This window comes from Numida meleagris, chromosome 6 (genome assembly GCF_002078875.1).
Source record: "Numida meleagris isolate 19003 breed g44 Domestic line chromosome 6, NumMel1.0, whole genome shotgun sequence".
In the NCBI taxonomy this organism is placed as follows: Eukaryota; Metazoa; Chordata; class Aves; order Galliformes; family Numididae; genus Numida; species Numida meleagris.
The window spans coordinates 38,313,511-38,329,235 of record NC_034414.1 but is presented as its reverse complement, the minus strand read 5'-3'; the positions used below and the strand labels follow the sequence as shown (position 1 = coordinate 38,329,235).

General features: G+C 37.1%; 1 protein-coding gene across 11 annotated transcripts in view; it reads right to left on the bottom strand.

Moving 5' to 3' along the window:
- TTC6 (tetratricopeptide repeat domain 6) overlaps positions 1,252-15,725 on the bottom strand; it is a 66,469-nt gene continuing 51,995 nt past the window's right edge. For 7 of the 11 annotated variants that reach the window (XM_021402271.1, XM_021402266.1, XM_021402268.1 and 4 more), the window contains 2 exons: positions 14,316-14,541; positions 7,434-12,165 (listed from right to left, as the gene is read on the bottom strand). In XM_021402271.1, the coding sequence (XP_021257946.1) occupies positions 12,029-12,165; positions 14,316-14,541 (363 nt within the window). In that variant the 3' untranslated portion in view covers positions 7,434-12,028. Of the gene's footprint in view, positions 12,166-14,315; positions 14,542-15,725 lie in introns of all 11 variants that reach the window. The other 4 variants (XM_021402274.1, XM_021402273.1, XM_021402275.1 and 1 more) reach the window with 2 other exon arrangements.

Below are 15,725 nucleotides of genomic sequence, written 5' to 3'. Positions count from 1 at the left end.
CCCAAACACTGTTTATGGCAGATGTATTAAGCACTACAGCTGCCAATTTCCACCTTGTTAGTGCACTAGTGGATTTCCCCAGATCCTCACTATTATGTAAGAAGCTGCCAGGTAATGCAACAAGCTTAATGAAGAACATAAATTAGCTTCAGGAAGAATTTTAGCGACAACTCATGGCATGAGCGTAGGGAATCCAAAAAAGACTGAAAACCTTGTGAAAGGAAGAGCACAAGTAGATAAAAGCTTTGGTAAATTAATTAGTCCTGACTCATGCCAAGGTTTTGTATGCCTGCCCTTTTTGAGTTATCCAGACAAATTTACACTTTCAAGAATCTTCCTGTCTACTCTGTGGTAACTCTATCTTTCCACTGAAAATCACCCTCCCATGTTAGTAGAATTATCAGAGATCATACAGGTTATTTTTATGTATTTCAGTAAGTTGACTAGGTATTGTAAGAGAAATACGTTTCTTAGTCTTTTGTGAAAGTCATTCACAGAATTAGCATTGAAGTGTGCATGTGCAAATAAGCAGGACTTAAGAATGGGTATGCAAATTCTATAAGCACAGTTTTTCTGTTATATAGGCATCGAATATTAAGTAGTTGTTACTGAAGTGATGGACAGAAAATATTCTCAGAAACTTCAGAAAAAAGACTCAATGCTGACCCGATTTGTATAATTATGTTAAACATCTGAGTGACAATTGCTATTTGATTAGTTATTTTGCAAGTAACCTAAAATAAGCTTATTAACTCTTATTGTTTCCGCTCCGAGTCTTTTTTTGAATTATCTATGAACAGTTTGTAGTTCCTTGAGAAAACTACCACTTGGAAAATGAAAACATTTACAAAAATTGCTGCAGAGGTATCTTGGGCATGAATTTCTGTGCTAGTGGTTGTGAAGAGTGAGACCACCTAGAAATGGTAATATTGTATAAACTACAAGCAAACAAAAAGCAAACAGTAAGAAGAATGGCAGAGACAAAGTCAAATGATTCAAATAAAAACTCCAGTACCCAACATCAGCACCCAGCTTACAGAAGGAAGTCAAAATCACTGGCAATCACCAAAGTATCGTTCATTCTGCCTCTCAAAACCTACAGCATCCAGGAGGAATCTTCCAGCCTTGATCAGTTACCTAGGACAAGAACTACTCCACTCATAAAATTCATGTCTCCTAAATGGCTTTGAAAACCTTACCCTTGACAACTGTTACACAAAATGCATAAATACATACAGCTGCACATAAAAGTGATAATAGCTTATTTTATTCTACAGGAAAGGTTAAAATATGACCTCTCATGTAGCATAACAACATTTGCAAAACTGTTACTTGATTAAAGGACTACTTAACATTGTCCGTGTCCAATTTAGTGGCAGAGCCAGAGCAGATCCCAGGAACTCTGTGGAGATCAGTGCTCAGAGTTCTTGGAGTGCCGGGAAGCATAGTGTGGGAGGTCGGCATCAGGTGCCCGACGTCAGCTGGGAGTTCTAAAACCAGCCACATCACCTCTCTGATGGTGGCTTCCAAAGCTTCTGGTTCTTCATGCTGCTCCTTCACAGTTCCTGGTCCAAGAGTTTACCAAAGCAAGTGGTAACCAGTATGTCTGGCTTTCCACAACTGGTGTCCTGCTTTCATTTCTTTCACTGTTTCCCCAGTTTTCACTTCAGTTAAAACATGCATATATTCAACTTTATGGTACTGTGGACAATTGACTCCTTTCAACTCCTTTTAATACAACCACAGGAAATTTTACTAAATTATGGCATAAGAAAAATGAGGTGCAAACACCAACCTTCAGTGCAACCTACAGCATGCAATAGCGTGGTGGTCTTCACAGTCATCATTAATGTATATAATGATCTTAGATTTTCATGAATGTAAACAAAAAAAACTTCCATGGAATAAACAAAAGACATGTAAAAACTTTAAATTGTTTATTGCTAAATCCTAATCATGCCTTAATATTAACTGCAGCTGAAATAATGCATGCAAAATTCAACTAAGAAGGAAAATAGCCATGCTATATTCTGAAGTATTTTTTCTAATGTTCATAAATAAAAATATTTTCATTACCATAAAAAATATAATGTGTTTATCTCAACTCAATTAGTTTCTTTTCATACTCCTACAGATATTTCTCTCTATGAAGTGAGATTCTTACAGTTTTATTTGTTCCTGTCATCATGTCTTTTCTTTTTTTCCTGCAGACAAACTGATGTAAGATTCTTTTTTTTGCCTTCTCAATACAATGATTTTCTTTGTTAGCTTGCAGTTTAGCTTATGTTTGTAGTTGTAGACAAAAATCTGCCTCAAGTCCAGAGAAACAAAAACATGAGGATGAAAGGGAAAAACTATGAGCTTCCTGAAACTTCACACAAGGTCTTTAATTTCTTTCACCATAGCTACATTCTGCTGCAGAGAAACAAAATGCACAGAGAAAAACAGAAATGGTAAAAACGTGTAGTTCTAAACATTACTAATAGATTCTAAAGCATACAAAAAACATTCAGAAAACAGAGTCAGGAAACCTAAATCTTCTGTTACTGACTGGGAATACAGCACAAGAAAAATCTCAAGTTTGGTTTAAATTTTCAAAAGACAGTATCCTCACATTGACTGAGAGGAGAACTAGACTTTTTGGTTTTAGAGAATGTAAAATGAATCTGAAATCTTTACACAGTTCAGAAAGGAAATCTAAGCCCCCTTTGGAACAAATACTCCAGACAAAATTTCATTTTTGATAGACTAAGATTTTCTTTTAGGCTAATTAATGTTATTAACTCATTTATATTCCTTTTAACTTCATTAGTAAAGTAAATACAGCTTTTCAAAAAAGAAAAGTGTTCTTTTGAAGCAAAAGTCAAAGCACTTTGTTCTGCAAACATCAAAATAGAAAGCCAATGGGATATTTTATTTTATGGGCTTCTGTCTAAATAAGCATTCAGGGAGAGGGGTGTGCTTTCCAAAAAAGTCTGGGTTTTGATAGAAAAAGTTTCTTTCAGAAAACACTAGTCATATAGTCTTTCAACAAATGTTAAAGCAGCAATCAGCTACATCACTGATTTTCAGATTTATATGAGCACCTAAATATGCAGATAGTCGTTAACTGGAATATTTTACAGTACCTGAATATATATACATTACTTTTGAAAATGAGAAATAACCTTCTAACTCATTTGGGTATTTTTGAAAAATTGATTTAAATCTAATTTTATTTTCACATTTTGAATTACCCTTATTTCCTTCTCTCTCAGAGAACATACAGAAAATATTCATTTTAAGCTCAACTGTTTAATTTCGTAATTATATTTTGTTTAAAGAAAAAACATTTTGGGAAATCCTGGCCACTGCACTCCAGAACAGACGGCAGGAAAGCTCCACCATTCGTGTTGGACTGTGTTTTGTAATTTCCTGCTCGACAACACAAAGTCACATCAGTCGCAGGACTAATGGATCATTAGGGAACGATTAGGATACCAGCACAGTTGGCTCTGCTCTACTGTTGGCTTCCTTGTGTGTTCTAAACAAGTAATCCATCTGTTGTTATTTTCCAGAAGTTAAAGGAGAAACTAATAACCGCAGCTTGAGAGCTGTAGTAGCCATGAGCCCTCCAATCGGACTGAGATGGCAGCTCTGTAAGTCATCCTCATTCCTGGCAACTGATGGGATACTGCCAGCATTTCTAGAACAGTGAGCTCTGTTCATCTATCCAGGTCCAGCTCTCATTTCTGCAATATTTGAGATGACTTCAGTACTTTTGAATGCTGTAAGAGGATGTTACCTGTTACAAAGCCTTTGCTATAGCATAATTAATATCAGAGAAATCATCACAGAAAAGCAAAAAAGAGGAAAGAAAGATGTGTGCGCATCCATTACAACCAAGTTGCCGGAAGAAGCAGCCACCTACACCTGAACAGGAGCAATTACCTCACTGACCTGTATATCTCAGTATGTAAATACTGTTCACTAAACATTGTCTTCCTTCTCATTCTGCTGGTCTGCCCAGCTTCACAGCATGTGCAGTCTTGTTCCAGATAGTCACATTGATGCACTTATTACCACCAACACCACCCACTGTAACCCAGCATTTCTGCACAGAGCTTGCAGAATCTTATCAAAGCAATGTTAACACCTCCTCAAGATGACATTCCACTTCGGTTCCTTCCTTGCTATTCATTTGCCTTTCTGAAGATAAGAGCTATACTGTCACCAGCAATAGGAACAAGTCATCTGTGCCTCTCTTCTATTTGGGGCAGAACCTTTGAATTGTTACGCCTTGCTGTGCCACGCCAGAAGTACTTCCTTTTACTGAGCTGATGAATTAAGAGCACTTCTGCAATGGACAGCTGTTCTCCCAGAATGCACTGTGAAATATTTAATGTAGAAGAACTGCTAAACAAATGCTAAGGACTGCAATTCCATTATGAATACATCTCCAGTGTTACAGCTCAGTATTGCAGATGCTCACCCTCCCAAAGTCCACATAATAATAGCAAGGAGAACAAAAGCCAGTTTGCCAGAAATGGTAAGTTATAACTTGGGCATTAAAAGCTGGCTGTAACCACTCAAAGCCATCAAGTGCCATGGAGATGTCTGCAAGGCTGAACAGTTTCATCCCTGACTGGCTGCAACCATTTCCTTATCTTAGCACACCAGCTACACCAGGACCTGCAGTCCATTGAAGCCTTTAGAAGATAGTACCAGCTGTCCTCAACATCTCCAGGGTAGTCTCTTCTGATCAGAAATAGGGCTGCTAGGTTTCCTTCGCACAGACTTTTGCACAAAATGCTGCAAAGCCAGAACCCCATCCTGTGACTGAGCGCAACAGCTGAAAAGGGTTTATTGCATAAATACAGCAGTCATACCCACATTGCTTGGAGTAGTTAATTTATCTTGGGATTTATATCTCCAAAAAGCCAATTCTCTATCTCCTACCCTTTTCTATACTCACACTCCGTTTACTGTTGTTTCATTGTTGTTTTTTAAATGCACATACCAAAAGTTTCACATGTATGTTTTAAAAACTGAGAATTCGTAGTGTCCCCTGATACAGGAATATACAGTCTATTATTAATGAAAGTAAGCAAGACAGCAAGTTTACAGCATTGCTAGAAAATAAAATGTACTTTCTCTCTGTGAGCTCATGAAAACAACCAGGAGGGAAAGCTGGCATATTAGGTAATTAGATAATACTATTATTAGAAAAAGAGGCTAATGGCTCTTGAACTAATCAGTTCCCTATTGATACTACCTTAACACATTCATTCTACTTGATACACAGCTTAGTGTCTAAAGAGCCAATCTTCAGTGATGCAGATTTTCTTTCTTCTTGGCTTCTGAATAACACTAATCAGAGTTAAAATTTTATTTAGAAAGTCTGAAGAAGTAAGTGGAAATTACTTACCTAAAGACAACTGGTTATTTAAAGAGTAGCGTAAGCATCCCTCATTAAAACCCAGCTTATAGTGGCTAACTGCATGGCCAGGCTTCTCAGATTCATCATCATGTAAACTAGTGCCAAGCAAAAACCTTATTAAACATACAAATAAGATACCATTTCCACTTTTAAAGTAAGTAAAATGCGTTTTAGTTGAATTTTTTGAGCTCTAACCTGATAGAGACTGGCTATGAAGACTTTGTAGGCTCCTACCAGTGTAATTAATGTTCCACACTTGCTGCCATAGTTTTATGAAATAAGGACACTAGAGGAATGCATTACAGGTTTCATTTTGCAAACAGTAAATTAGAATTTATCTCACAATAAACAAGCTGTTCAGAAAGGGTAATGTTATATACATAACGCTTAGAAGAATTTCTCAAATTTAATGTGGAAAGAATTTTGATATGAAGTCTGGGAAAATGCAGCCACATGAGCTACACCAAGTCTGCATACTGCTTTCTACATGGATTTTCAAAATAAGTAACATCAACATGAAAAATAATTCTCAAAAGCTTTATTCCCTCACTGCACCACTGCTGTATTTAGTTGGTGCTCTCCCAAAGGCAGATTCATCACCTGGTGTGCACGAAGAGATACTGACTTATTGCAAATTTGCACAAGTTTCAGTGTTAGATTATCTCTCACAAAGTTAGCACAAACTAAGATTTTCACAACACTTTCTAATACATACTTTCACCTCTTGACAACTACTCCAATACAGCCTCCAGCCTACAACTGGTCAGTTAAAGATAGGGCTCATCTCCCTACCTGCAGGCCAGCCAGATGTGCTAATCAACTGCATATTGTCTCAAGATGCTTCTGTCTTCAAAAACAAGCTTAGTCATAGCACTGTGGTTAAGGATTCCTCTAGTTAACCACATTAGCAGTTTCAAGGATGATCATGAGGGAGGAAGAGGAGGAGGGAGGAAGAGGAGGAGGGAGGAAGAGGAGGAGGGAGGAAGAGGAGGGAGGAAGAGGAGGGAGGAAGAGGAGGGAGGAAGAGGAGGGAGGAAGAGGAGGGAGGAAGAGGAGGGAGGAAGAGGAGGGAGTCTCATGAAGGTCACTTTTCTCTTTGCAACAAAACTAAATTACAGACTTGGTAGAGCAAATACGAAGCAACATATAAAACAAAGTAAAATACTGTAAAATGTAACTGCTAGGAGCAGTTAAAAGCTTTCACACAGTTTGCCATCCTTTTCTGAATGCCTAATTTAGAAGAAAAGTACATAAAACTGGAAAGAAAAAAACAGCACATGAATGGAGCTGTTATTCAAGATTTGCACTGCTTTTTGCTTCCATTACTCTATATGTGTGCATACAAGCATACACACGCACATATATGTTTATGATCTAAATATTGTATTATTATAATACATAACTAATATAGAACTTTAACATGTTACTTAAAATCTTGTGAGGTAGTTATTTCACTGTAAAATAATTGTATATAGCACATCAGAAAGGAAGTGAGAGAACAATACTGTCAATTAAGCCATGGACCCTAGAACACACCAATCAGTTATACAGTAACTCCCTCCTCAGAACAAGGAGCAGCAGATGCTGGTATAGCTGACCTGTCCTGAGGCAGCAAAGTTCTCCCACTTGAGATTGCAGGCTGCCATCTGCTGGTGCTCTTACTTAAATTCTTCTTTTGAAAAAGGTTACTTAAGACATTGTCTTTTTCACACTATTTCTTTCAGAGCACATAGGATCACAGAAAGGCTTGGGTTGGAAGCTACCTCAAAGTCCACCCAGTCCCAACTCCTGCCACGGGCAGGGCTGCCCCCCACCAGCTCAGGCTGCCCAGGTCCCCATCCAACCTGGCCTTGAGTGCCTCCAGGGATTGGACACCCACAGCTTCTTGGGGCAGCCTGTGCCAAGGCCTAACCACTCTGAGTGAAAAATTTTCTCCTAACATCTAACCTAAAGCCATTTGGCCTTGTCCTATCACTAACAGACCATGTAAAAAGTTGATCACTCTCCTGAAATATACATTTTGCAATTATATTTATTCCAGTATATCCTTTTCCCTTATACTCCACAAAATGACTCAGATTACACATACATATTACATTTCAAGGCTTGGTCCATCACCATCAGAATTCCAAATCCAACTTGTGCCCACACAAACTCATGCTCCAACACTGGCTTTAACCTTGGGTTGGGACAGAAGATAGAACAGCTCAAGCAAAAATAAAGTTTATCTATTTATCTTACCAAGAGGAAATGTGAAAGACATGGAAAAATCAGATCACATTCGTCATTTACACTTTGTGAAACAAACTGCAAAATTCAAGCCCCTTAATTCTCTCTCATGGGCTACCCATCTTACTGTCACTGATTGGCACGCTCTCTGGAGATAAACTACTGTTATTTAAGGGTTTAAAGAAAAAGAAAAATCACCCCAATTTCCCCAAATATAATTTCCCATTTTATTTCCAAAAGTATCACTTTACTTTTCAATGGAGATAATTAATGATCCATTTGATCATCATTTGGATGGTGTGTCCCATGAAAAAAAAAAACTTGAGAATGCATTTCTCTTCTTCTGCCTTCCTTTTTTGATAAAAACTGATAACTATTTTTTTTCCAACACAGTGGTCAAATAATTATCAAAGCAATGTTAAGTTTCCTTGAAATAATATTTCTTATTTGAAATAAGTACCAGAGTCTGTATTAAATAACTTGTATATAGAATTGTCATTCTGTATACAGGAAGACATAAGTGGGAATACTGATATCACAGCTAAACTAGTTTAGTAAAGTAGAGCTCCGTGGGGGTTGCAGGTAGTGCAATCCTTAACAATAAAGCATAACACATACAAATGTGATACAAAAGCAAGAGAGATGTTCCATTGCTTATGCGTTTTGCCTTTCTTTGCATAAAAAGACTGCTCAGCAGTGATTTCCAAACATGAATGTGGCTGAGGTTCCTTAGTAAGTCTGTTTTATTTAACAACAGTCTCCCTTTCAGTACGTAAAGGGGAGCTGCAAGAAAGAAGGGGACAGACTCTTTAGCAGGGTCTGTGGTGATAGAACATAGAGAAATGGTTTCAAACTGAAAAAGGGTAGATTTATGTTGGATGCAAGGAAAACATCTTTTACAGTGAGGGTGGTAAGGCATTGGAACAGATTGCTCAGAGAGGTGGTGATTGTCCCAGCCCTGGAGACATTCAAGGTCAGGCTGGATCAGACTCCGAGGGACCTGATCTAGCTGTGTACATCCCTGTTCATGGTAGGGAGATGGACAATATAGCCTTTAAGTGTCCCTTCCAACTAACGATTCTATGGTTAAGTGGATTTGTTTTAGAGAAAATAAAAGGAAACAAAAAAATTAAGCTCCACTGAAAAGATTTTAAATACACAAAGAACTATTGCCACTCTGTGACAAGAGCTTCTTTTAAAGTGAGTTTAGGAAGCAAAACTGCTTTGGTAGTACAAAGTATTAAAATTCACTGGATCTATTATTAGCAATGGAAGAAATCCTAGAGTTCAGTAACTGTCCCACTTCGAATTGGGCGAAGTTTAGGCTGCAACAATCTTATCATAGTGTCTTCCAGCAGGGAAGTTCCAGTGTTACTGTTCAGCCTGCAAAATAGAATTGTAATTTAGTGGAATAGTGGTCCTTAGAATCACTAGTACCCTTATTAGCAACTTTATTTTAAAAGACAAGGAAGTACTATTAAACAAAACATTTCCACTGAATTTTAGAAAGCTTTAGAAAATATTTGTTATAAATTTAGAAGAAATGTTTAAAGAAAAAAGAGATGGTAACATTTTTCAAAGAAAGTTTTTTTTTTTTTTATCATGCAACTTGAAGTCTTCTTGTTATATTGCGCAAACATATTCTTCCTCCACATCCCATTTTCTTTCAAAAGCATGCTCCCTGAATTGTGAATGAGTGTGATGCTATGTTATGAAATTGGAAATAAATGGGCCACCACTCATTTCTGAGTATTGTGCAACAGAAAAAAACTAAAAAAAACAAGCTTCCATGCAGCCAACCATAGAATTAAAGAATTTTTCACTTTTTAAGAATTAAAAATACCATCCAGAATATAAAATTACAACAAGTAGAAGAGAGATAACAATAGCCCATATCATTTAAGTTATTCTGCCAATAATAACTCATAACTAATTGTCCTTGGTTTCAGGTATTAAATGTGAAGATAAAAATCTTATAAATGTCCATTTATGTTTGACATTCAAGAGGGGTTAAGCTAAAGAAAATCAACACTGAATACTGCAAGAAAAGAATCTAAAGGAAAGGTTTGACCTCTCTTCATTCTGATTTAACTTTGATGATGTTCTATACATGATGAGGGCATTGCTATCTCACAACTCATCAGCAGGTAATTCATAAGGAGTTCAAAGAAAGGAAAAGGCCATAGAATCATGCATAATTTAACGATTTCATCAATAAACAATTCTTTAGATAATAAAGAGCACTGAAAGAGAAATGTGGAGAAGGAGAAAGGGAAAAAAGACCATATTTTTTGCATCACACTGACACCACTTCGTAAGAAAACTTTGGATTTGTGCACATACAGGAAATCAGGCATATAGTTTCCCAGTTCGCATCAACGACGATGATAATGCACTGAAATATAGATACATGTAAATGTATACACTGTACATCATACTTGATCCACTTGGACAGGTCACAGTACCCCAAAAACGGGGGGAAAAGATGGAAAAGCCAATAAGCAACTGCTTAACCACCTTAGGTTTCACAAACTTATATTTAGTAACAGAAGAATCAACATCAGAAACATCAAAGTAAATATCTCTCAGGACTATAATACATTACAGAAGCACGTAGTTGCTGTGATCTAATAAAGCCTGGCATAATTATTGATTCTTGAATTCTGCCATAGTCAAAAAATTTCTGTGTTGTGTGTTGCAGTATACCACCTTTTTTTTTAATTATAGTTATTAAGCACAGTAAAACTAGTATTTTTAAAAGCTATTACTAGCAATTCATTTTTCCAATTACTGCAGAACAGAAAATCAGAAATTGCTTTCTGATTATCCTATGGTTACATTCCCATTTCAAGAAAAACTGCCATTCTGAACAGATTTCCAGTAACACACTAATGCATGTGTTGCATAATACCAAACAAATATTGGTGCATCATAGAACATTAGAGCTATTTTAATTTAGTTTAAAACATCTGTTTTTAAACAAAGACTAGTCAAAGTATAGAATATTTGAGGGTTTTTCTCCATCTCTTCTGCATTTTAATTATGCTTGATCTACTCCAGTCAGCCATATCATAACAGATCTTACAAGTGCAAAGTCTCATAATTGTAGGTATTAAACAGTCAGATAAGATGACAGTCAAGGAGAGTAGAGATAGAGTCAAATGCTTTTCTGAATAAAGTTCAGAGTCATGATACTCAATTTCTGGTTCTTTTTTTCCCAGCCTAAACATCATAATATGACAAGCATAGAAATGTTTACAATGTAATGATATTACAAATGCAAAATTTAGTTGCCAGAACAAAGCTAAATTTCTTGTCTATTATATTGGCTAAACAGTTACCACATAGGTATGTAAGAACAGTGACTATACAAAAAGAGCATAAAGCACTGTGTTAAGTACTCAGAAAATAAAATGCAATTTTTTTTTAAAGACAAAGCAATGACAACATTTTTTACTTTCATCTCAACAACAACATAAAAAAATCACTTTAGGAGTGCAAAAAAAAGTCTATTCTTCTCTTTTGTGAGGCAAAGACAACTATTTAGCTTCATCCTTTCGCTGTCTTCTCCATAGTATGCCAAAATTGGGGGGGTTTAATTTAGCACATAGGTAGAGCTTGACTTTTTTTTTTTAATTTTGATCACATTGATTCATACTTATATCTCCATGTTTAGATAAGGTGATTCTTAGAAGTTTAGAACAAAAACCATGATTCTATTTATTACTCAGGCTTCTTACATGCCTCTTCAAAGCTGACACAGTGGAACACATTGACATGGAAGCAAGTGACCTCAACATTTACTCTCCAGTTGAATTACACCTTCTCAAATTCAAGTTACTGGAGTAGTTCTCAGAGAACAACTGCAACAGCGTACATTGCACAATGGCTACTGCCAGTGGCAGGGAACAGGGAATAATGAAGAGGTACAGGAAGACAATAAGGTAAAGAAGTGAGACCTAGTTAGCAGTCACCAGCATTTGATAGCCATCTTAAAACCATTACTTCTCAGATGGTCCAAGCAACATATAACCACCATCACTTTAAGCATTTATACTGGTTGGTAACACACATCTCTTCTCCTTCTGTCACCAGTATCTTTCAAGCCTTTTGTTTATAATTACTACTTCTTTCATTTACCAGACAATACAATCAGTTATTTTTCAACACTAAGAAATAAAGAACAATCTATAACTCATAATAATTAAATATGGCATTCTGTTCTCATAACTCTAGCTAGTTTGGGGCTGAAACAAAGTAATTATATCACTTCGGAAAAATACAGTGTGTATAAAGTATATTAAAACAAAGATATTTCTTGCATGTTGGACTTCTTTTTAATTGGAGTGTGAGAAATCTGTAAAAAGAACCAATATCTTTTCACATGTAATCAATCTGTTCCTGTATGCTGATTGCTTGCTTGTAGTCTTCTACAGCTTCTCTACTGAAACCCAATTTAGCACGAATATCAGCTCTAAGTCTGTACATCATGGCATCACTAGGCTGAATTGACAATGCTGTAAAAATAAGAAATAGAATGTTAGGTAAAGAAAATAACAGAATTGCAGGGGTTAGAAGCAACCTCAAGAGATAGAGTCCAACCCCCTGCTAGAGCAGGTTAAAAAAAAAACGTGGTCAAAAAAGTTGGTCTGTGTTCCAATTCTTCTCCAAGCATGTTTTCATAACAGAAAACATTACCTATACTAACGTTACACGAAAACTTAGGCAACTTTGTCACATTACTTATTTTTCAGATCGTTTTTTTTTATGCAATTTATGCATGTCACCTTCAACACTGTCCCAGCAGCAGAAACTATGCTGTCCTCTGTAACATGAGCAAAATCTAAAAGAGGAAAACTCTCACAATCCATATTCTACAACATAGCAAGGAATCCAATATCCTACTCAGTTTCTCCATTATTTAAGAAGTATTTCGGTAATTGATGGAAAGCTTAATCTGATGTTTTAAAATTCTGGTTTAGAGAGAAAATTAGTTCAAAAGCCATCAGGTCTGTAGTCTAGTCAATTTTCATTATCAAAACACTATGAAACTAATAGTTATTAAAGCCAAGGTGTAATTATTATTAGTCACAAAAACCAAGATGTATTTTGACAGATCTCACTGTAAAAATCAACTAATTTTTCAAAAAGAAAATCCACAACCTGAAGTTATTCTTTCTGGAAAGTTCACTAACTGTGCAATCAATGTTGTCAAATTAAAGTCATATTACTAAGTTTTGTTCCATAAAATTAATACAAATTAAACATAGCTTAAACATAGCTTTAGTTTCCTGGAAGAAGTGGCCTGTGTGTCCAGAGTTGCTGGATCACTTGTTAGTACCAAGGATAGCAGTAGCAAGGGAGTAGTAATAAGCTCAGCTGTTCTGAATCTAAACAAGATGTTTGTATTTTACAAAGATGAGCATAAATCACAGAATGGTTTGGGTTGGAAGGGACCTTTAAGATCATCTAGTTCCAATCCCCTGCTATAGGCAGGGGCACCTCCCACTAGTCCAGGTTGATCACAGCTCCATCCAGCCTGGCCTTGAATGCATCCGGAGTGGGGGCATCCACACCCTCACTGGTCAATCTGTTCCAGTGTCTCTCCACCCTCACAGTAAAGAATTTCTTCCTGTTATCTAGTCTAAATCTACCCTCTTCCAACTTAAAACCATTTCCCCTTGTCCTGTCACTACATGCCCTCGCAAGATGTCCCTTCCCAGCTTTCCTGTAGGCCCCCTTCAGGTACTGGAAGGCCACTATAATGTCCCCCTGGAGCCTCTTCTCCAGCCTGAAGAGCCCCAGCTCTCTCACCCTGCCCTCACTGGGGAAGTGCTCCAGCCCTCTGATCATTTTCATGGCCCTCCTCTGGACCCTCTCCAATAGCTCAATGTCCTTCTTGTTTTGGTGGCCACAGAACTAGATGCAGTGCTCCTTGTGGGGTCTCATGAGAACAGAGTATAGGGGCAGAATCACCTCCATCAACCTGCTGGTCATGCTTCTCTTGATGGATCCCAGGATACAATCGGCCTTCTGGGCTGCAAGCGCACACTGCTGGCTCATGTTCAATCTTTCATCAACCAACACCCCCAAGTCATTCTTCTCAGAACTGCTCTCAAGCCATCCTCTACCCAACCCGTATCTGTGCTTGGGATTGCCTCAACCCAAGCGCAAGACCTTGACAAAAGCTTGATTCAGCTCATCTTCTCTATGAACGATGCTATTCCCCCTACAAAAGGTTAGGGAAGACTAACACCGTTTCAAAACTTGTTCTAGAATAAGCACATGCTAAATTTCTTGCTAATACATGAAATAAACTACATGAAACCCTTTTTCATGGCACCTAGATTTCTCTCCATATACATTTTGTTATGCACAGTATTTTCCTGCACTACTTCCAGCATCTTTGTTTAGAGTAGGGTTCTGTTCAGCTGCTATGACACATAATATGAAAGTTTTTCCTTCTAATCTACTTAATTCTTTCAGTTATAAGAACGGAAGAAAGACTGAAATTCAGTCTTCCTCTTTTTAGTCACATCATAATATCTGATCAAATTAGTTATAAAGTGTTAGCAAAAATACATACATAGTTGCTGAATTATGAAAGTCCAAGTTGCTTATTATCAGTTTTTAGTATGCTACCACACGGTAGGTAAAAAAAGATTACCTGTTGAAATGTCTTTCTCAGCTAGTTCATATTGCTTTAATGCTTTATGGAAATTTGCCCTGTTAAAATAAACTGCTGCAGAGAAGGGACAGAGACAAAGTGCCTTCTCAAAGTCTTCTTTCGCCTCCTCAAAATTTTTTATTATTGTATTTGTAACAGCACGATTCATAATAGCAGATTCATTTCCTGGTTCAAGCTTTAGTACCTCTGAATAATAGCAGTAGGCCTATAAAAAAACATGAATTGGAGATTAAAATAGACTGAGTAAACATTCCTCAAATTTTAACAATCTGTTTAGCGTTCTTTGTGCATGTAAGATGGGTGCACACAGCATCCACATGGCCGAAACAGCTGGCCCCAACTGATCAAAGTGATCTTCCACATCATGGTTGGCATGATGGTGACACGATGGTTGGACTAGATGATCTTAGTGGTCTTTTCCAACCTTAATTATTCTATACAACATTGAGCACAGCAATAAAATCTGGGAGAAAGTTGGAGGGGATAAATTTAGACTTATTGTGTCTGTCTTATCAAGTAACCATTTTGTACAATGAAGCCCTGCTTTCCTGAAAATGGTTAAACATCTGCATGCTGATGGGAAGTAGTGAATGAATTCCTTGTTTTGCTTCGTTTGTATAGACAACCTTTGCTTTATGTATTAAACTGTCTCTATCTCAACTCACAAGCTTTCTCACTTTTACCCTTTCAGTTCTCTTCCCCATCACACTTGTGGGGACAGAGCGAGTGGCTACATGGAACTTAGCTGCCTACCAGAGTTAACCCACAACATCCAATATGGGGTCAATAACCATCCAAACAGACTTCTGAAAAAGGAATGTCTGGCTTTGCTAAATTGTAATTATAGCACAGAAGAATGAACCATACGCTAGGGACAGTTTGAATTAACATACAAAATAATTTATAGCCCAACTCCTGTTGTTGAACTTCTTTCTCCATAAGGAAACAGCTTCTGGGAGACAGAGTAAGGAATCACAGAAACATAGGAAAGATTAAGAACAGCTTTTCCAAAACCAGTCATGGTGAATGATTCCAGATGCAGATAAAAAGAGAGTACAAGATCACAGGAGAAGCCACATGCAGGGCACTGGCCTTGTAATCTTAAGGAATTTATGATCCAAGTAACTAATTCTGAAGAGCAACAAGGAGTCTAACTCAGAAACAAACAAGAACATGAAATTGCTTTCTGACATCGATTTCTTGTGCTGTACGAAGTACAATCTCAGTTTAAAGCCATATGTCAAGTCTGTACTATACATGATGAATTTCTCAACATGTGAATTGCAAGCTGAAGTGTTTACAGATGCAATTCTAGTAGGGGATTCATTCAAGTAGATCAAAGGTGCTGGAGCATCTTTACTGGTTCTGTATTCCCACAGCTGCTGGACA